This window comes from Carassius carassius, chromosome 40 (genome assembly GCF_963082965.1).
Source record: "Carassius carassius chromosome 40, fCarCar2.1, whole genome shotgun sequence".
Classification (NCBI taxonomy): Eukaryota; Metazoa; Chordata; class Actinopteri; order Cypriniformes; family Cyprinidae; genus Carassius; species Carassius carassius.
Window position 1 is genome coordinate 7,191,663 of NC_081794.1, and position 22,499 is coordinate 7,214,161.

General features: G+C 35.5%; 3 protein-coding genes across 3 annotated transcripts in view; 1 reads left to right on the forward strand and 2 right to left on the reverse strand.

Moving 5' to 3' along the window:
• Positions 1–4,032: 4,032 nt before the first annotated feature.
• On the reverse strand, positions 4,033–13,199 carry LOC132122053 (post-GPI attachment to proteins factor 3-like). Its single transcript, XM_059531916.1, has 8 exons — positions 12,787–13,199; positions 11,334–11,431; positions 11,061–11,213; positions 8,312–8,374; positions 8,112–8,173; positions 7,878–8,014; positions 7,350–7,554; positions 4,033–5,227 (listed from the first exon to the last, which is right to left on the reverse strand). The coding sequence occupies exons 1-8, from the start codon at positions 12,965–12,967 to the stop codon at positions 5,164–5,166; spliced, it is 963 nt and encodes a 320-aa protein (XP_059387899.1). The 5' UTR covers positions 12,968–13,199; the 3' UTR covers positions 4,033–5,163.
• A 4,086-nt stretch (positions 13,200–17,285) lies between these two features.
• LOC132122054 (dnaJ homolog subfamily C member 9-like) lies at positions 17,286–20,996 on the forward strand. The gene is made up of 6 exons (XM_059531918.1): positions 17,286–17,406; positions 17,707–17,882; positions 19,201–19,341; positions 19,422–19,676; positions 19,765–19,848; positions 20,541–20,996. The coding sequence occupies exons 2-6, from the start codon at positions 17,709–17,711 to the stop codon at positions 20,643–20,645; spliced, it is 759 nt and encodes a 252-aa protein (XP_059387901.1). The 5' UTR covers positions 17,286–17,406; positions 17,707–17,708; the 3' UTR covers positions 20,646–20,996.
• An 89-nt stretch (positions 20,997–21,085) lies between these two features.
• The window catches only part of LOC132122055 (uncharacterized), a 2,596-nt gene continuing 1,182 nt past the window's right edge, over positions 21,086–22,499 (reverse strand). Inside the window, exon 3 of the mRNA XM_059531919.1 lies at positions 21,086–21,539. Coding sequence (XP_059387902.1) covers positions 21,125–21,539 — 415 coding nt within the window. The 3' untranslated portion in view covers positions 21,086–21,124. The remainder of the gene's footprint in view (positions 21,540–22,499) is intronic.

Genomic DNA, 22,499 nt, shown 5'->3' on the forward strand with positions numbered 1-22,499 from the left:
CCACTGAAAAAGAGGGAAATCCTGTGGGACATTAACAATTAGAATACCCAGAAGTCACCTCTGGTGTTTGGCCTTCTGTTACATTACATACAGACAACAGTGTCAAAAAAGAAATAAAGAAATACTCTTCAGAAAACAACAATTTACCAGTCCTGGCATACTGTAAATCTCATTCCCTTTCTTTTTAGTTTCATAAACATGAAAAAGGTCAAGTTTACATTCAGCATGCAGGTTATTTTACAGTTTTAATTGGATGCTTTGATGCATTCTGCTTCAAAAACATAAAGAACAAAATGGGAAAAATGTTTCAAGGGGAGGAGAAAAGCATTATATATAAGTTAGTACAGTTGATCCATTAAAAAGTTATATTGTATTAACTTTCTGGAATATTCAAGAAGCATCTGTCAATCACCAAAGCAAAAAAAAAAAAAAAAATTATATATATATATATATATATATATATATATATATATATATATATATATATATATATATATATATATATATATATATATATATATATATTATCACCTTCCTCAATTTGTATAAACAAAGACAACATTTGTGTTGAGAGTTAGATATTTTGAAATGCATTGGGCACAATGAGACCATAGATGTCAATTGTAAAAGTCCAACTACTCTATGGGGATTTTTCATCAACATTTCCATCATGTTTTGGTTTTTACAAACCATACTACATGTCGAAATTTATCTTGGAAATTTGTTGCATTTTCTGTGGTAATGGACATCTGTATATAAGTTTCGTTTAAAGCATAATTTGTAAAGTCATCCTATCTATTTTTCAAATGCATGTTATATATTGTGTTATGAATATTAATCCATGCATATGTCTAAGTTTTTTTTTTTAAATGGACCTTCGATGAAAATGACAGACTTCTCTCTGGTGACATACACAGCACATCTCCAATAATATAGTACGATTAAACCCCAAGCTCATATTTATCTGCCTCCACTGTTGAATGCAATACCCACATCTCAAATTCCAATCAACAACCAAAAAACAGAACCAAGTCCCACTTTATTTTTGTTTTTCTATAATCCACAAAACTCAGATGTACGCCACATTACAGAAAATATCCATCACTTCTTCAGTTTGATCACTCAGTTTGATTTTTAGTGTTCCTCTAGCTCAGTTGGTAGAGCATTGCACTATCAAGCGCAAGGTTGGGGGTTCGATTCCCCGGGAACACATGATAGGTTAAAATTGATAGCTTGAATGCACTGTAAGTCGCTTTGGATAAAAGCGTCTGCTAAATGCATAAATTTAATTTAATCACAGTTTTAAATAAACAAGCTTCAAAAGTTGTAGTTAGTGGTTAAACTCCCTCATAGTTATAGAAATACTGTAGCATTGACTTTCTGCTCATTAAGACTCTCAATAGACAGATGCAGTGAATTGTTGAGTCTGATCAGAAGCCCACGCCATCACCGTTCTGGATACCCTTGTTGCCCCCTCCCCCTCTATACCACTTTTAGCCTTTCTAAATGGCTATATTTACCCTCCAGGCTGATCATGCTTGCACTCTTGTTCTCACACACACACACACACACAAACACACACATAAAGTGCACAAGTGATGATATGGCAAAAATACATATCAGGCAATCAAATATAATTCTGGCTCAAGTCACAATAACTCTAGAATCTGTAAAAGTGTGGATTCGCTTTAAAATTATACAAGAAATATTCTGGCACAAGTGAATAAGAGTTTGTGGATGGTGAGAGATTTGTGAATACTTGCACATGGAGAAGCCTTGTATGAACAATAAAAATATAAAAAAATGTAAGGCATAGCGAGACAAGCATTCTAAAGTGAAAGAGCTTAATAACATTAATAAAGATATAAGCTGTGGTAGCTGTCAGGTTGCTATAGTAATAAATGTGTGTAAATGCGATGCACTACAGGCTCAAATTGCACAGAAACTAAACACACACACGCACACACAAATCCTTTTTTTTTTATCCCTTTTCCATTACCTTCTGTGGAAACTCAACTCTCTGTAATATTTTAACTGCAAAGGCATTCTTGGTGAAAATAATCAAACAAAAATGACATCAAAATAAAGCACAAAGTGATCAGATATACAAAAGCTTCAAGGAAATCAAAACCAAAGATAAAGCAGAAACAGAGAAAAAAACCATGCTATATAAAATCCTAATCAAAAGGAAAATTAAGTTCTTTGCTATCACATATCATGCCACTCTTTAACTCTTTATGTCATAAGGATCAATTCAGTATTTTATATTTATATTCAGGCAACGAGAAGCTCTGTGGTGCTGATACTAGACATTCCAAGTAGAGTCATTAAATTAATAGTTGACCCAAATATCAAACTAATCTGTCATTTACTCGAGATTTTCCTTCATGGAATGCAAAAGGAGATGTTTAGCAGAATGTTCATGCTGTATTTTTCTATGAAATGGAAGCACAGAGTGACCAAAAGTTAAAGCAGCATTTTTCATCATACTTTCCATGTCATGCGACAAGAGATTGAGTAAAATATTATTGATAAATAACGTTTTAATTTTTGGTTTTACTAAACAGGGAAATTTAGCGTGTTAGCGCAATTTCAAAACAGCGCAAATGGGTGTGGAAATTTCTGTGGGTGATTAACTAACAATGCGCAAAGGACAGAACATTGACACATCATCTAATTTACACATCGACCAACGCAATCTACCAAGCGCAGCGCAAATTAGTGAAGTCACAAATAACGAATAAAGAAATAAAGAAGCCACAGTACGTTGAAAAGAACCATAGGCCAAAAAATTAAGGGTTGCAAGAAGTTTTGATAGAGCTGGTATTGCGGGACTCCTAGTTGAGGGTTCCAAGTCGTCTTTTATTTCCTGAAGAAAATTAAAAATAACATGGCTTGGCAAATTATATGTACGATAATGTTTTCTTCTAGAATTCCAAATAAATTAATGTGTGAAAAAATCCTCTCCCTTCTCTGTGAGGGCTCCTCCTAGCAACAACAATTGCAGCCATTTTTAAGCACATATAATTTAAGACATGCTTTTTTGGAGTGTTAAATAATTGCGCAAATACCAGTAATTTAATGAGTGCAAACATTAGTAAATTTTGTTGCTTGATTCATTTGAATACTCTCCACCCATCAATTTTGCGTCTGAAAGGGAAACTATATAATATTATATAACTATATAACTATTAAATATTAAATAAGTTAAGGTGTAAAAATAACTGCGTCCACGCCTTTTCAGTGCTAATTTGTCACTGTGCGTCTTTAGTAAATCCTGACAGTACTATTTAAACAACAAAAAGATGGTTTGCGCTGGCACAAGCTGTTAGTAAATCTGGCCCAGAGACTTGAAATAAGGTCTGTTCACACCAAGAAATGTAACTATAATGATAACATGAAATAATTTCTCTTTATACCTTAAAATGTCTTGAACATAACTCTACCCTAATCTCATTTAATATATGCGGATCTAAGAATATGCAAATTAGACCCCACCTCCACTCAATCACATTATTTTTGAATACCTGTTCTACTTTTACTCATTTAACTGAAGCTGTAAATGCTACACTATGGCCAGTAGCTATATTGGATTAATTCGGCCATATGTCTGAACCAAAAACTGATTCCAAAGAAGAGGAGGAAGAATGGGCCGTATATAAGTCACTGTATCAGAATGGTAATGCATTTTATGCATATCACTCTACAACATCAGACATGTAACAGTATATATCATTAGCCTTTGATCTGACTACATGATCAAACAGTTAATAACATGTCGCTAATGTTACACAAACCACACTCCTGTTCACTGTCTTAGACAGCTACATTCTAAAATCTACATCTTTAGGTAAAAACAGCTTTGATAATAATATAAAAAGCTGCACCCTGCAAGGTGACTGAATTGGTTACGTTTGTGACTGCATTTTTGAGTCTTTGGTACACCACAGTTTTAAGGAGAAAATGATCTGCAATGGTGTTGACTGATGAGTTTGCACATGGTTTGGCATATTAAAACACCTGATAGACATGTAAACAACATTAAAAACTTGATTTTCAATAAAATGCTTGAGCTCTTCAAAGCAAGATGAATTCTGATTGGCTGTCAATGTTTTTATCAAAACAAATGTTCTGAAAGTGACTCCAATGATATCATTCCTGTGTCATCATTGTTATAATGATGGAAACTTCTTTATTCTAACAGAATTAGAACATTTTCAAACTTCATAGTTATCGTTCTTGATGTGAATAGGCCTATAGAGCCCCTTTATAATGGTACTTTTTGTCATTTTTAAAGCTTGTCGGTCAATGATCACCTTTTATTTTTATTATATGAACATTCTACTAAACTTTTCCTTATATTCATTTTCAACTCTAATTTTCATTTGTGTGTGGACGATTTCTATTTATAGTTTTTAAAGTGAGTGATGACTATGGAAAAATGGGAAACTTGATATATGTACTGCTACAACAACAAAACATCCACTCCATCACAAATCTATGATGGGAATTCACAGAACAGTGAACGAAAAGTGACTTCGCAGTATGGAAGTGTTCCCTCTGCTGGTAGCCACTGGTGTTGACCCTAGTGAGGTAACCGCCACAGGTCTCAGAAACTGAGCACACTGCTCTCTCATAACCCCTCTTGACGTTCAGCACGCTTATAGTGAACGGATGTTTAAAACTAAAGCTCAATCTACTTATATCTCTGAGATATATTCACTTCAGGGACACTAAATCAAGCACCACAAATGTAGACGGATATGAATGGGAGATATGAACAACTTATGTGAAGATATTCATCTGCAAATGAAGGTTATTATTCAGTGCACCTTTTTTAAAGAGTGCTGTGATGATAAAGGCTGATTCACTTCTTAATTGAAGGCAAAGCTCAAGTGAATGCAAACATCTATCAGGTTTCAACTACAGTACAGTGGCACATTTTCAAAACCAGCCCAAACAACAACCCTTTCTGTACAATGCAAAAATAAAAAGTTATGGTAAAAATAAACCGTAAAAACAAAGAAAACAATGAAATTCTGAACTTCAGCCCTAGGACATGTGCCGGAAGCCACTGCGGTTAAGGCATGGCTCAGTCCGGTTCGCACTTGCCCAGATGGGAAGGATATCAGAGGAGGGTTGTGGTTCTGAGACTGTTTCCTCCTAGTCCAGTTTCACTCCAGGCTTCTCTGTGTTGAGGAGGTGAAGGCTGTCATCTATGAGAAAACTTTAAGAAAAAAAAAGCAAGGAAAACATACAAATGTCAAAATTTGTACTTTCTACAAGAAGATCTCTATTTAAAAATGTCATGTTTATTTCATGGGTTATATACCATTTATGTAATCATTTCAAATTTAGCAGCAATTTCTTAATGAAAATGGTTTAAAATTAAATCCAACACCAATTTATCATATTTTAAAATTTTAGTTTTTAATACAAGAGACAGAATTTATATTTCTATGGAACCCTGCACATGACACGTGGTGGAAAAATTTTATACTGTGGCCACAAATTAAAGAATACTCCATCACAAAATCCTTGTGTCGTTCCAAACCCGCAAAAGCTTCTTTCATCTTCAGAACACAATTTTTAGATATTTTGGATGAAAACCGGGAGGCTTGTGACAGTCTTATTGACTGCCAAGTAACTTAAGCCCCTTTCACACTGCAATTCCGGAAAATACACCGGTAATGTGTCCTGGCAATTGTTCCCGGGTCACTAGATTTTACACTTTCACACTGCCTATGATTAACCGGACATCAAGACGTGATGTGTAACGTACGAGTCGAAAACGCTAGGCAGGTTAACTTTCACTTGAGCTGGCGAACGATCTCTGCTTCAGCGCGGAAAGTAAGGACCTAACTGATCTCTGCTTCATTACAGTTTTCACATATTTTTTTTTATCTGCCTTCAAAACACCTGGTAAAAAAGTTGCGTGATAACGTGCATCATCACTACGACACACCCTTAACGGCATTAGTTCAGGCTTTTGTTCACACAGCGCTCGTTCCGGGACTGAACCCGGCAATGTTACTAGGTGCCCGACCCGGGATCAATTCCGGAACGTGTTTGCTTTCACACAGAAGGCGACCCGGCAATGTTCTGCCAATTTTCCGGATCCAACGTGCAGTGTGAAAGGGGCTTTACACTGTCAAGATCCAGAAAAGTATAAAATAATAATCAGAAAAGTCCATCTGGCTTCAGTGGTTCAATCTGAATTTTATGCAGCAACAAGAATACTTTTTATACGTGAAGAAAAAAAAAAACTTTATTCATCATAGCGCCATTGTGGAGAATTTTCGCTGAATGCAGGCAGCGTTGGAGATGAATTGTTGAATAAAGTCATTATTTTTGTTTTCTTCGCGTACAAAAAGTATTCTTGTTGCTTTCATAAAATTCAGATTGAACCACTGATGGCAGATGGATTATTCTGACGATGTCTTTCATACTTTTCTGGACCTTGACAGTGTAATTTACTTGGCAATCAATGGGACAGTCATAAGCCTCCCGGTTTTCATTCAAAATATCTTAAATTGTGTTCCGAAGACGAACAAAGCTTTTATGGGTTTGGAATGACATGGGGGTAAGTGATTAATGGCAAAATGTTCATTTTGGGGTGGAGTTACCCTTTAAAAACTCGTTCCCACAAGGAACTAAATTATTCCAATTTGTTCACTCATTTTATTGAAATCGTGGCAGCATTGTATTAATTCTTTCCCTTGTTTGAGGAATGATTTAGTATATCGTAGCCACGATTTAAACAAAAGAGGGAAAGTAATCTCAATTCATGGCCACAGTATGTGTGTATATATATTTTTCATATAGCATGAATTCACATTTCAACAGTAATTAAATATATTTCAAATCTAAATAATTAATATCAAAATGATTCATTTTCTCAATTTTGTTACATCTATGCAAAAGGAGACAACTTTAGCATAGTTTTGTTCTGCAATGTAAACACGGGCCATGTAACAAACTGAATTCTAAACAGCAAAGAGCTGTCATTCTTGTTTTATAAAGGAATTTTCAAAAGAAAACACTGTATAATGCTACATGTCAGTCATTGTTTTATTGAGCGACAAAGTGTGTTTATTTGGTGACAATCCTTGCTATGTGTTATGGAAGAAGGAATTGATTTGAAACAAAAGTGTTATGATCATTTTAATGCAGTTTGGACGTGAAATTTCCTGCTGTGCCAAGCTGAAAATTAGTAAGAAGAACTGTGTGAAGAGCTTTGAAAATGTATCCCAAGTATTGAGAAATATGTAAAAACGAAAAAACTAAATTAATATGTCCAATTTACATGCTGCAGACACAAGATATAGAAATTCATAGTGCACATGTACCTGTAAAAAAGGAAGTGGACGGGCACGGTGCTGAGGTGCCAGACGGCATGGGCGTCTAGGACCCAGAAGAGAGGAGGGAAATCCAGCAGCTCCAGCAGGGCAAGGCCATGCAGTAAGAGCACCACCATCCCACACTTCCACCAGTACGGCAAAATCCTGCGGTTCAGCCAACACCAGCACAACCACCACAACAGGTTTATCATGCCTGTAACAGAGAAGACCAAGATCAGATTAGGAACAATGTGATGGATTTCGAAAATTGGACATTCAACTCTAGAGTCAGACCTATTTTTGCAGTAGACTGTGAAACCAATTCAGTTTTTATCTGAAATAATGCAGGCTGATGAATCATTTACACAATAAGAAACCCAGAAACATTGATTAAGATAAATACAAGTATTAAAGTTAATACAATCATACTCATACTGTAAATACAGCAACTTTTAGGGCATTTTGACATGAACTTACACATTATCAGCTTATCATAGGCTATCTATGTAAACACACTGATCTATTCACAACTCTTACCTATGGTGGCATTGGCAGTCATGTTGTACCCATAGTCAAAACTGACAAAGGTCAGATAAGACACATGAGACGTGAAGGCCAGAATGAGCAGAGCTCCCATCATACTGGAGATTGCGGGCCTACGCAAGCCCAATGTCCTGAAACACAAATATTAATCCCCAAATCATCACCATAAACAAAAAGTTTAACAAGCACTATATATGGTCAATTTATGAGGATTTCCTGTTCACGTACCTGACACAGCACAAGTAGATCGAGTAAAGAATGACAGCTGATGCACAGAAGTAATCCATCTTCTATTAAACAAATAGAAAATCTCAATCAACAATTTTGAGGTCACGTTTTTTTTTGACATGACATTCATTCCTCTTAATCCAAGAACTACATAAGAAAATGTTTAGAATTTGTCTCTGAATCATCTGTTGAAAGGTTACCTCTGTCAGATAGGTGTCTCTCGTGTGAAACACTGTCGACCAGAACCATGCATTCAGGGAAACCTGCAGAGAGATGCAAATGCAGTTGAGCACAAACTACATTTACACTTAATTACATTTATATAGTGCTTTTCTAAGCACTCAAAGCAATTTACATTGTTGGGGGGGGGGTCTCCTCATCCCCCACCAGTGTGCAGCATCCACCTGGATGATGGGACCCACACAGACCACCCCCTGCTAGCTCCTCTTCCAGGAGCAATCTAATTTTCCCAGGAGGTCTCCCATCCAGGTACTGACCAGGCTCAACCCTGCTTAGTTTCAGTGGGCGACCAGTTTTGGCCTGCAGGGTGATATGGCTGCCGGCTGAATGTCTTAGTATGTAGTTTGTAACTTTTTGCTTTAATGAGAACAGCACTGGAGATGCTATGAACAAAACTGATGATCATGTGATCCAGCATGGTTTCAGAATGTTCAGAAAGAGTATGAAAGTGAAGTGACATGTGGCCAATATGGTTACCCATATTCTGAATTTGTGCTCTGCATTTAACCCATCCAAGTGCACACACACACAGTAGTGAACACATACACTGTGAAGACTGTGGCACCCAGGGAGCAGTTGGGGGTTCGGTGCTTTGCTCAAGGGTCTTAACTCAGTTATAGTATTGAGGGTGGAGAGAGTGCTGGATGTCGGACCTGAGACTCGAACCCACAACCTTCTGGTTACAAGTCCAAGAGCCAGGACGATGTCAAAGCACTGCCCACGAGGTTACTGATGTTGACATGAGGCCAGATTTTTAAGTCATTTTGACCTTTTAACTGATCCAACGCAGAAGAACAAATGTGATCCTGGACCACAAAACCAGTCTTAAGTCACTGGGGTATATTTTTAGGAATAGCCAAAAAAAAAAAAAAACATTGTATGGGTCAAAATTATAGATTTATATTTTATGCCAAAAATCATAAGGATATTAAGTAAAGATCATGTTCTTTGAAAATATTTTGTAAATTTCCTACCGTAAATGTATAAAAACGTAATTTTTGATTAGTTATATACTAAGCCAAGAACTTCATTTATGCTAAGAACTTCATTTGGACAACTTTAAAGGTGATTTTCTCAATATTTAGGTTTTTTTGCACCCTCAGATTCCAGATTTTCAGATAGCTGTATCTCGGACAAATAACCATACATCAATGGAAAGCTTATTTATTCAGCTTTCAGATGATTTATAAATCTGAATTTTGAAAAAATTACACTTAAGACTGGTTTTGTGGTCCAATGTCATTACCCTGCTTGTGTGCAATTAGTGAGAACATTACAATAGCATATATATATATATATATATAGTACAGACCAAAAGTTTGGACACACCTTCTCATTCAAAGAGTTTTCTTTATTTTCATGACTATGAAAATTGTAGATTCACACTGAAGGCATCAAAACTATGAATTAACACATGTGGAATTATATATGGAATTATATACATAACAAAAAAGTGTGAAACAACTGAAAATATGTCATATTCTAGATTCTTCAAAAAAGCCACCTTTTGCTTTGATTACTGCTTTGCACACTCTTGGCATTCTCTTGATGAGCTTCAAGAGGTAGTCACCTGAAATGGTCTTCCAACAGTCTTGAAGGAGTTCCCCGAGAGATGCTTAGCACTTGTTGGCCCTTTTGCCTTCTGTCTGTGGTCCAGCTCACCCCTAAACCATCTCGATTGGGTTCAGGTCGACTGTGGAGGTCAGGTCATCTGGCGCAGCACCCCATCACTCTCCTTCTTGGTCAAATAGCCCTTGATGCCTTCAGTGTGACTCTACAATTTTCATAGTCATGAAAATAAAGAAAACTCTTTGAATGAGAAGGTGTGTCCAAACTTTTGGTCTGTACTGTATGTATGTATGTATGTATGTGGGAAGTCGTGGCCTAATGGTTAGAGAGTCGGACTCCCAATCGAAAGGTTGTGAGTTCGAGTCCCGGGCTGGCAGGAATTGTGGGTGGGGGGAGTGCATGTACAGTTCTCTCTCCACCCTCAATACCACGACTTAGGTGCCCTTGAGCAAGGCATCGAACCCCCAACTGCTCCCCGGGCGCCGCAGCATAAATGGCTGCCCACTGCTCCGGGTGTGTGCTCACAGTGTGTGTGTGTGTGTTCACTGCTCTGTGTGTGTGCATTTCGGATGGGTTAAATGCAGAGCACAAATTCTGAGTATGGGTCACCATACTTGGCTGAATGTCACTTCACTTTCACTTTCACTGTATGTGTGTGTGTGTGTGTGTGTATAGTCGTATTAGGGCTGCACGATTAATCATACTTAAACATGATTTATACTTCTTTCAGTTAATTAAGCATAATTGTCTGCAATATTGGCCTGCTGTTTTGTTTTGGTTTGTTCTTCATTTAACATTTCTGATATCTTGCATTAAGCCTCTATGAACTATTAGGCTTGAACTTCTAGGAAATTCCCTAGTCAGAGCTTCTCTTAATCAATCCCATGCACACTTGCTCCCTCTGCACTGCAAAAAGCACTCATGACCTCAAAACACTAAAACATTTTTTTGGAATCTAATCTTAATTGAGCTGTTCTGCTTGTTACATTTAATACAGCCAGTTAATGTTCTATAATGAGGCGACTTGTGCTATATGCCACAACTCTGCAGGCAAACTAGCATTTTTGTTCTTTTTTAAAGAGAACCATAGTTATGAATAAGAATGGTTGTCAGTACTACAGCAGACAGACACTGTCTCACCAGTGAGAAGGCGGTGATGGTATGGTACATGGGGCTCTGCCGAGGGACGGCGCTGCGGTATCTCAGCAGCATCAGCAGGCATGCCAGACCGTTAAGCAGAGACGCCAGCGCAGACGCAGGCTCCTCAAAACACAGGAAACGAGCAAACGGCCACTACACAAAATCAGTAATAGAAAAAAAAGGATGTAGAATCAGGGTTGATAAAACATCAATGTCTAAAGTGATGATGCTCATTAAAACATGTCTCTTTTTTCCCCATTGTTTGACACTAACCTTCCCGTGAAACTGTGGTACGCTGTAGCCCTCTGCCTGGTACAGACCCACAGTGGTCCACATGCACTGATATCTGCAGTCATCACGACACGTCCACCCTGAAAGATCACAGATTTCAAACAATCGATTGCAAAAATTATTAAATTAATTGACCAAGTGATGATTTGCAGAGCGTTTCGTTATATGCATGTGTTGTGATGATTTGCAACACCTGTGTTGTCAAACTGATGAAGATGTTTTTTTCTTCATTTGCTGATGTTTTTCAATTTGCATGTGTTTTCTTTCTTAAGTTGCAGAGTGTTGAGCTGTCTCGGCCACCGTAAAATATACCTATAATACTAACCAAATCTCACACAGAATTATAAGAATTTATGCTTAAATATATGTTGTTTCTACATATGAATTTCTTTGCAAATTTAATTATTTGTTTGTAAGAAAGGATAGTAAAAGAAAAACTGCAAACATGAGTCCAACATCTTTCAATGCACCTTTTAAAGTTGTTTTTAGAGAATTTACAGTGAAAATGCCTCGATTTTACCTCTGTTCGAACACAAAGGATGAGTCAAAATTAAATTTTTGTGGTAATCAACATTTTGTCACAAATGCTGTCAATTTAGTTTCATTGATACTAAAGCCAGAATATTCATTATTTCATCCTTCCATATGTGGTATTGTGAAACCAGTCTATGGTGGTCAGCTGGTTCTAGCTGGTTTAACCAGTATCTGGTGTTCAGCTGGTTTAGCAGGTTGGCCAGCTGGTCTCCAAATCTGAAAAGTGACCAAAACTCCTCTAAGACTACCCAACCAATCAAGCCAAGTCAGATACTGTAAGAAAGGTTTTTTTTTTTTTCTTGACACTTTTTTCAGCAGGGCTTGGGTTTTGTTTAAGTAATGCTTTAAATATTATATACTGTTATGGTACCATGGCAAGGTGATGTAATAAAATTGTATATAGCATGACACATCAAGTGATTGCTGTATTCATTTAACATGGCATCCAGGGCTGCTTCAAACAAAAACATGGAATGAATTACTATAGTACGTCAAAAAAAAAAAAAGATATTGCAATAACATGTTGATGATAAAATTTAAGGAATAAGAACTTAAAGAAACAATGCTGTTATTATGGCAAGTGATGTATGACAACTTTGTTTATACACTGACATTAATTGTAAAAAAAAAAAAAACTATTTTTTACAATGATTGTCAGTGTATAAACAAAAAAGTTTGTGTGCAGGTCTTTGCATTTTTGTCATAATTTTTATAAATACTCATTTAATAGCCTATGTACATCAAAAATATTCATTAAATAATTTAGTTCTCCTAATAATTTATTTGATAATAATAATATTATCATAGTCATATTCTCTATTGCCAGCTGTGAAATAAATCAGTTTGCATAATGATCTACTAAGTTAGTAGTGTTACTAGCACAAATAGGTTAGTACGATACCAGTGAGTGCCATGTATGGAGGCTGAGAGGACTGGAATCCGCGCAGTCGGGCCCCTGTGCAGTTGGTCCGGACGCATTGTTTGACGCAGTCGCGATAGACGGGCTCTTTGTCCCCCGGAGAGGCGCTCGCAGGAGCGGACAGGAGAAGCACCGCGGCCGCTAGAAACATCAGGCGCGTCATGCTGCTGTTCGTCCGGTCATGAGGCACAACAGAGCAACATCAGTCCATCAGAGCGAGTCCAGTGAGAGTCTCATTCGCACAGCATGACAGTATTCACCGCCGCTGTTTCTTTTGCATTTAAACAAAGTGTCGCTTTAATTACAGCCAGGCACCTTTTTATTCTCTGCCCGGGCAACAAGTTTCATCGATACATCACAAGCGAAATGATACATTTCAAAAAACCCGGAAGTGTAAATGTACGTAGCGCGCATGCGCATGTATCTCGCTTTCTCTTTCCACACAAACACACACAATTATCTATGAATGAATGAGCCAATTGCAATTGTATTACGTTATTTTAAACTGTCTTTTTTATAGATGCAAAAACATGACTGTTTACATATCGAATATATAGTATTGTGTATCTGCTGAAAAAAAATAAAATTACTATGATGTTCTTCAGCTACCTATTGTTTGGCAGTGCTTGGTAAAGTACAGTGCATCTTATTACATCTTCAACAGTGTAATCAGATTACTAAACTAACTAGTTTCTCAAAGAATTGAATTGCTCAATTACTTTTTAAACTGAACTGGCCAAAGTATTTAAAGGGAGAAGGTTACATATAAAACCATACATTTTAACATTAGATGTTAAATTTTCATGTTAAATCCACTATTGTTTCATATAGATTTGTTCTACAGTCTAAACAGTATTTAATGCAATTGCATCAGAAGTAACTGAAATTAAATGACAGAAAAAATAAGAGTAAGAGTCCCTTACTTTACTTTTTCAAGGGAACAGTAATTAAATTATAGTAATTAATTACCCAGTACCGCTGGTTGTTTGCACTTGATAATCTTAAATGAACTGAGACTACACACAACATTTGCATTTTAAACAGACATTTATTAAACATACATTAATAGTGTGGCAATGCACTTCAAATATATCCTGTTTTTGTACTCCTCATTAACAATGTATTATAATTAATCATTTAAAACAGATTAATATAATCAGACAACAAGAACAATGCTTTATTGCAAACTGTACAAATCAGTCAAATACAAATCAAATATTAATGTTTTGACAGAAACCAGGGCAAGAAAAAGAATAAAATATTTGATCATATCAATGCCTATCAATATTTTAAATATCAAACCAACTATCTCTGGCAATACTGTTTTCTTATAACTATCTTGTGTTATATATACATATATAAAGTTGTACAATGATCTCTTCCTTGTAGAATCCACACTAATAAAGAAAGGTACAAAACATAACATCATCAATCAAAACATATCACCATCATGAATTACTAGTAACTTTTACAAAACAGTCCTAGGAAAAAATGGGTGAGCAGGAGAGACAGGAGAGCAATTAAATAATTGTCTGTTTATTACAGAAAAAATCTTTTGGGACTTTGCCAGAAGTTCTGATGGACTCAGCATGCAATTCTGTACAGTTGCAACTTGTCTTTTGTATCGATTCATGAAAGTCATTCATTTGTAATTTAATATTACATTCACAAACCAGCAGTGATGGAATTCAAGTTTACATTTCCAAGTTCATCTCTGATCGACACAGCCAGCACCAGTGGGGATTCTGCACGGTCTTCTGAAGCCCCATCAGACTGCGGGCATAAAGTAATTACATAATTAATCATAGAATAGCCAAACAATTTATTGACTTTATTTTTACATAGACTAGTTCTACTGGTCAGAAGTGTGGAGTTTGACCATGTTTTTTTTTTGGGTGGTGGTGGGGGTGGGGGGGGGGGGTTCACCCGGCCCCTCCTCCTCAGACTTGACACACACTTGCCAGGTTGATGACAAAAACAGGAACGAATGAACTTGATGATTAATTAAATGAAATACCCTGTGTTTTCCTTCAACTGGCAACCCGGGGTGCTGAAATACAATTGGGTAACTTGACAGTCGGTGGGTTCCACAAACCAAAACAGAGACAGACATTCCGGCCAGGAACGCACATTTTCAAAGGAGAAAAACTTACTGTAGCAATGTTTTTAAGATAAACAAGTATGTTAAATTACCATGTTTCTTAAATATCTGCAAACATATTCTGGTATTTGTATTTTTTTTTTATCTTACATATAGCACCTTTAATATATAATAAAATGTTATTGTTGTGATGGAAAAGCTGAATTTTCAAGAGTATTCCTAAGATGCAATTCTGATTTGGTGCTCAAATATGAATGATGGTTTTTAATATTTTCAATGTTGCAAGCAGATTTGCCGGTTAATATTTTTGTGGATATGAAATATGAATAGAGAGATCAAAAGAACAGAATTTATTTGGAATAGAGGTCTTCTGCAACATTGTAAATGTGTTTACTGACACCTTTGATCAATTTAATCTGTCCTTGCTAATTAAGAGTGTTGATTTTTTCTTCTTCTTAACTCTCTGGTATTGTTTATTTGGGATTAGTGTTGTTCACTGGCCAAAACAGACCAGAGTCCATAATAGTGTACTAAATTTATTTTTGTGGAATGAATTTACTATTTCATCTATTTTTATATTTAGCATTTTTTATGTATTTCATGTTACTAATTATTATTCATATCTAAATTATGAACAATTTACTGTTTAAAATGCAAATAAAATAAAGTTATATAATATATATAATTTTCAATGAATTAATTATTAGAGTTAAAAATAGTGCAAAAGTATTTAAAATTCTTTGAACTGAGCTTGAAAATCATCTGTATTGCCGTGGTATAAATAAATGAATACATTTTTTGTTGAATTTCCTGCTAAATGTAAATGTTTTTTTATGACTAATAAAAATCTTATCTATAAACACAGATGCACACAATGAATAAATATTATACTCTATCTAAGTACACATTCTCACTTACCCACTTGCCCTTATTTTTACATTTGGACCTCTTTTTAATAAAACTAAATGGCATATATGTACATTCTGCACATTTTACCTAATTTCTTGATCTTGATACATTCTTCGATAAATAGTAAGTTCAAAAGAACAGCATTTATTTGAAATATAAATCTTTTGTAACATTTTTTACATATTTACTGTCACTTTTGATTAACTGAACATATCTTTGCTGAATAAACATTATTTTAATTTATTAGTTACTTTTTTTAACTAAGCTCATCCTTTTTTTAACTAAGCTCAAACTTTTAAATGAAAGTGTATCACAGTTTCGACAAAACAGATTAACCAGGAAAAACTGTTTTCAACTTTCCTAGTAATAAGAAATCCTTTTTAAGCATTAAAGAAGCATACTAGAATGATTTCTGAAGTATCACATCTCTTGCCTGAAAATGTTTTGCACTCCAGATCCAACAGAAATTTGGTTTCATCAACAAGTTTGATTATTTTCCCAAGAGCCTCAATGGCCAGTACCTCCATGATGGATGCAAACTGCTTCTGAAACATTAAATAATCACAAATGACTTGTTTTAAACCCATACACCAGTTGCTAAATCAGGCACTGTGTGGTAATTTCAAGATTATTGGCAAGCTCATTTCACCTTTTGTAAGTTTCAAAATCTTTCACATCTTGGTCAGTGGATTTCAAGTAAATGTTGTGGAAAATAATATTACATTTAGTCCCAACTTTATTCTTTTTTGCTATTATTGAATTACATTATCTATGTTGGCTTTTAAAAAAACTCGAGCACAAATTATGTTTGATACACTAACTTTGCCAAAAGTATTGCGACTCCCCCTTCTAATAAACAGCGAATTCTGTGGTTCTAATTTTATAGCAACAGTTTGGACAGGACCCTTTTCTATTTTAACATGACAATGCCTCTGTGTATAAAGAAAGGTTAAAAAAGAAATGATTGATTCGGTCACTGTGGAAGAAGTTATGTTGGCAGCGGCTGCGTTCACACCTGGGCACTAATCTTTATAGTTAGTATATGCACACTCGGCTAACTATAAAATAACTCCTCCACCACAGACGATAGATGCGTCTGTAACGCAACGCAGCGAGACATTCCAAGAAGTCCTCACTGCAGCAAAAACTCACACCACGCTGTTGTCCTGTGTTTATTTAAAACTAAACTCTGGATTGAGAGCTCATTAAAGTGAGCACACGACGGTAAACACACTTTAGTAAACAGTGGGCTGTAACAAACGGAAGAAAAACAGCGTGCGTCAATTATAATCCGGGTCCTAGAATGCATAATAAAAGTGCATTGTTGTCTATTTTGGTACAATGTATTTTACAATTATAATCTAAATATAAATTCAAATTACTTCGAGAACAACAGAAAAAGTGGACGTTTTGTTAAATTTTTTTTTCATAAATATTAAATTTAACTAACATCTGTCCTAGGTCGTGACGTTTTGTGACGTGTTCACAAAGCGCCAAATTTTTGGCGCGACCTGTTAAGGGAAGCCTAAACTATTGTGTGCTGAAAGCGTTGGGATGTTATTTTCTGTCTAAGCAAATTTGAACAATTTCTGGTCACTGTCATCTTTAATTTATATCTCTCTGGTAAGATCGTAAATAAACCTTAATTACATTGTTAATGAACTAACCTTGTTATTTGTGCAAAGTTAACGTTAGATGTACGAGAGTTTGTTTATGTTTGTATTCGTATTCGAAACATTTAAGGTTTATTCAAAAAAAAAAAAAGACAGTCAATTTTTAATGTTGATATAAAACCCGTTTTGACAAACATTGTTTTACACGTTGAGCATTCTGTTGTTTTAATTAATATATTAATAGATGATTTGGTGGTTTTTTTCTTCTCCCTCACGCAGACATGGGTTTACTGAAGCAGTGTGAGGAGCTCTTCAAGACCTCTGACCTGTACGAGGTGCTGGGTGTTTGTAAAGGAGCATCTGACTCTGAGATCAGACGCGGATATTATAAAGTCTCTCTGCAGGTTCATCCAGATAGAGCTCCTGGTGATGAGTTAGCCACCACCAAGTTCCAGGTGACCACTGTATTTCTAATGCAACACTAACACTGCATCTTTCAGAACCTTTTTGAATGCTCTGGTGTTGTCTAATGGTGAAAGGTCCAAAATAAATTAGTATGAAGCCAAAATCAATGTTAACCTCCCAAGTACATATAACTTACAAAGTGACTGCTTGGATCTGCATACCAGGAATATTGGATCTAGTCTCTTTACCAGTTCTCACTTTGTCTGGTATCCAAAGTCTGGTATACAGTAGTCAACATTTGAAGTGGATCAAAGGTTCATCAAAGTTGTCCTAAGGCAAGAATGCACTTTGGTTGTAGGACAACTTTCATGAAAGGTTTTGATCCACTTCAAATGTTGACTACTGTAGTTAACAGCAAGTCTTGACTGATACCCAGATTCAAACAAAGACAGTATTTTGTCTGGTACCCAAAATTGTACCTTGTATTAGCCTGAAAGGTTGATAAAGGGAAACTGACAGCAGAAGGCAGAGCAATGATTATTATTATTATAACTGCAGGGTTTATAGGTTAATCTTAGCAGGTTTTGTTTGTCCAGAGTGGACTTCATCAGACCAGTACAAATCCAGCAAATGTTACTATACCAAAGCAATAGAAATGGAAAATTATTGCTTCACCACATTGTCCTGTAAAATTAAAAATATGTAGAAATGGAGAAATTCTCGGATTAACTTATCTCTTTACTAATACTAAGATTAAACAACAAGCACCACAGGGCATGTACATAATTTAATAAAAAATAACTAGTGATTAGATTAAGTAATTTAATTATTGTAATTAATTTAGCACAAAAAAAGTATGGTTGCTGTCTTGAAGCAACACAAACAGAGGTTGCTACTGAGAAATATTGTACTATATTTAAGCTCAATAATATTTTATTTTAAAAGGGATTGTATGCAACTACATATTTGTTTACTATTTATTTCCATGTAATACATTTTTAAATTTAAAGTTTTAAAGGTTAAAAAAAAAGACTTAAAAAAAATTCTCATTGCAAAGAGGCAATAAGATCCATCTGGTGGCAGGAGAAAAATACATTGATAATTCGATGGAGTAACCATTAGAGGAGTTCTGTGTTTTTATGTTTCCCATTCATTTCCAATAGCAATCATGTTTGACCACAGGGAGTAAAATGTAAAGTTTTAAAAACTTTTTTTAAGCCTTTTTGAATCATAGCCATTTTTGTGTGTTCACACAGCAGAAGTGACCTAAGGATTACCAGAGGGTTATGTTTAAAATGATTTAATCATTAAATAAAAAACTCGAATACACATACATTCTTAAACTTAAAAGTTTCAATATGTCCACAGGTGCTGGGAAAGGCTTATGCAGTGTTGGCTGACAAGGACCAAAGGGCAGTCTATGATGAACAGGGAATAGTGGACGAAGAGTCAGACAATCTTGATCAAGACCGCAATTGGGAAGAGCACTGGAGAAGATTGTTTCCCAAGGTTTTTTTTTTTGTACCATGTCTTTTTTTTATGTTGTTTTTTTTCAAAGGTAGTTGCTAAAATTAACGTCTCTGCTTTAGATAACATTGCAAGACATCTTGGACTTTGAGAAGCAGTATAAAGGCTCTGATGAAGAGGTGGAAGACTTGAAGAGACTGTACCTACAACATGAAGGTGACATGGATCTGATCATGGAGTCTGCGCTGTGCTGTACCCATGAAGATGAGCCTCATGTCAAAGACATACTTCAGAAAGCCATTGATGCTGAAGAGGTGCCGGCCTACAAAGCCTTCACTCATGAGACTGCTAAGAAGAAGAACAACCGCAAAAGAAAGGTGACGATTCATTTTCCAGTTTTGATATGATATAATATATTTTAAAATGGGGTTCAAGCCTTTTTGATGAATTGCCCTGATTTTCTAGGCGGAAAGAGAGCGTAAGGAGGCAGAGGAAATGGAGAAGGAGATGGGCTTGAACAGTGAGGACAGCCTGGTAGCTATGATAAAGGTAAAAAACATTAAGATGTAACAGAGCTTGTATTAATCTGCCAAATGTGTGTTGCCTTGAAAATATTTTCAAATGTAATTTATTCCTGTGATGGCAAAGCTATATTTTCAGCAGCCATTACTCCAGGCATTTATTTTTAATATAAATAATTTTGTAACTTTATATAAATGGCTTTCCTGGCACTTTTGATCAATTAAATGCATCTTTACTTAATTGAAGTTTTCAAATCTGACCTTGAAAAGTAGTGCCTGCAGATGTGTACAGAAAAGTTTGGATGAGATTAGTTTTTTTGAATGATATTTGAGTTATTGATTCACAGTATGACAGGTGACCTACATTAACTTCTAGTTATTAGAAATCAGTATATAACCGTAAGTTGCTTACAAAAAGGCAATTAATGTTTTTAATAACTAATGTATTTTCTTAAAAGGGTCCAGGCCGCTGATCTATAATAAGAAATTATAATTAATTTTTATTATTATTAATTTGAACTATAATATAAATAATTTATATATATAAATATATATAGATCAGTGGGTCAGACTCATCTCATTCAAATTAGGAAAATTCTTACCATAAATGTTAATACTTTTTATTTGGGTAATTATTATTTCTGCTTTTATCAGATGCATTCAAGTCATCCGTTCTAAAAAGCCTTAATTTTCTTTTTATGCCTCTTGTTTATTATTTAGCAAAGACAAAAGTCCAAAGAAAACGGATTCAACTCCCTTATCTCAGATCTAGAGGCGAAATATTGCAAGAAACCAGCAGCCGGAAAGAAGGGCAAGAAAAAATAGACAGATTCACCAGACTGGGCTATTCATACCAAATGTTATAGAATTCATCTTGTGAATAGTAATCAAAAGAATGCTTTATAATGGATACCGACCCTTCCTTAGGCATAGAACACCAGTTTAGGGACACATGACTAATAACAGGTGACACACACACACTCTTGTGCATTTATTACAATGGATTAGTGTGAATCTGCTTCATGTGCTCTTGTTCAGACCAGCTTGTGGATCAAATGCAAAAAGAAAATTTTAAATGTTACTTTAACAGTTTTTTGTATATATGTTTTCCTGTTTCCTTATTGTTTTATGTATTATTCATGGTCTTCTGACTAATAATAAACTGGATTCAATCAATATGCAAGTTGTGGTTTATACTTATTTTTGGTCATAAAAATTGTAGAACACTCACCATTTAAAATATAATACAACCAGCACAAAGTCACTTCTTTTAAAGTCACATTTATTTTCAATAAAAAAGCATTTCAACTGGGTTTTACAACACTACACTGTAGTAACAACTGATTACTTGGTGACACTGAGGATATCTGAGGAAAGCTGGGTTGTCCGAACTCTGCGTCGTGAAGTATTTTTTGGATCTGAAGCTTCACCAAAGACTGCCTTGAAGCAGGTAAGCGTCTTAATGCAGGTGCTAAGCTCCGAAGAAATAAATCGATTTCATCTTGCTGTTCGTCTTTCTCTTTGTCTCTCACATCTTTAGATGCCAGATATCTCTCCAACAGCTCTAGTGTCTCTGATCGCCTTCTCTTTACAATGTCAGACCGGATCGCTCCTGGACTTGTCATGGATGTTCCCATACTGGTGCTGGCTGGTTCAGCCCTGCTGTCTTCATCTGGCTCATCATCCTCGATTTTGCCAGGAACACTGTCCAATATAACACTGTACACCAATAAAAAACATTGTGAATAACCAGTAGCTTCAATATGCTTTATTACAGCACAGATAAATACAATTCATTGCTAAAATCTATATAAAATAAAATGATAGTTTCTCACTATGTTACAAAAAGACTAAATGATGTTACCTGATTAATGTAAAAGAAGATTTCAATTTTATTGGTATATCACAAAAATGTGCACATGGCAGCAGGTGTAAAGGAATTGGTGTGGGTGTGATTAAAATCAAATATGTTCACGTAAACACTTTGTTTTTAATTTTAGTCAAGTTGTAATAGACAAAATGTTTTGTGTTAAATGAAAATCTGTTGGAAGTGTACATCACTTGCTCACCAATGGATCATCTGCAGTGAATAGGTGCCGTCAGAATGAGAGTCCAAACAGCTGATAAAAACATCACAATCCACACGACTCTAGTCCATCAATTAATGACTTATGGAGCAGCTTGTTTGTAAAATAAATAAATCCATTGTTTTTAACCTGAAACCAGTGCTTCCTGCTAAAATGAGTCCTCTATCCATAACATTGCTTTCTTGTCTCAGTCACCTTGTCTGAATCAGGAGAGAAATCACAGATAAAGCATGGTTTACAAGTGAAAACAGTCCAGAACAGTTCTAACAAACATGCAAGTGGATTTTAAAGTGAGAGGACAACTTTTTCAATGGATGAAGTGTTAGATATTTTAAACAGAATCGAGTTTTAAATATTTAAATGCCTTAAAGGGATAGTTCACCCAAAAATGACAATTCTGTCATTAATTACTCACCCTCAAGTCGTTTCAAACCTGTAAGACCTTTGTTCACCTTCGGAACACAAATTAAGATTTTTTTGATGCATTCCAAGAGCTCTCTCCGACCCTCCCATAGACACAATCAAGGTTCAGAAAATGAGAGCTCTCAAAATGCATAAAAAAAAATCTTGATGTGTGTTCTGAACATGAACT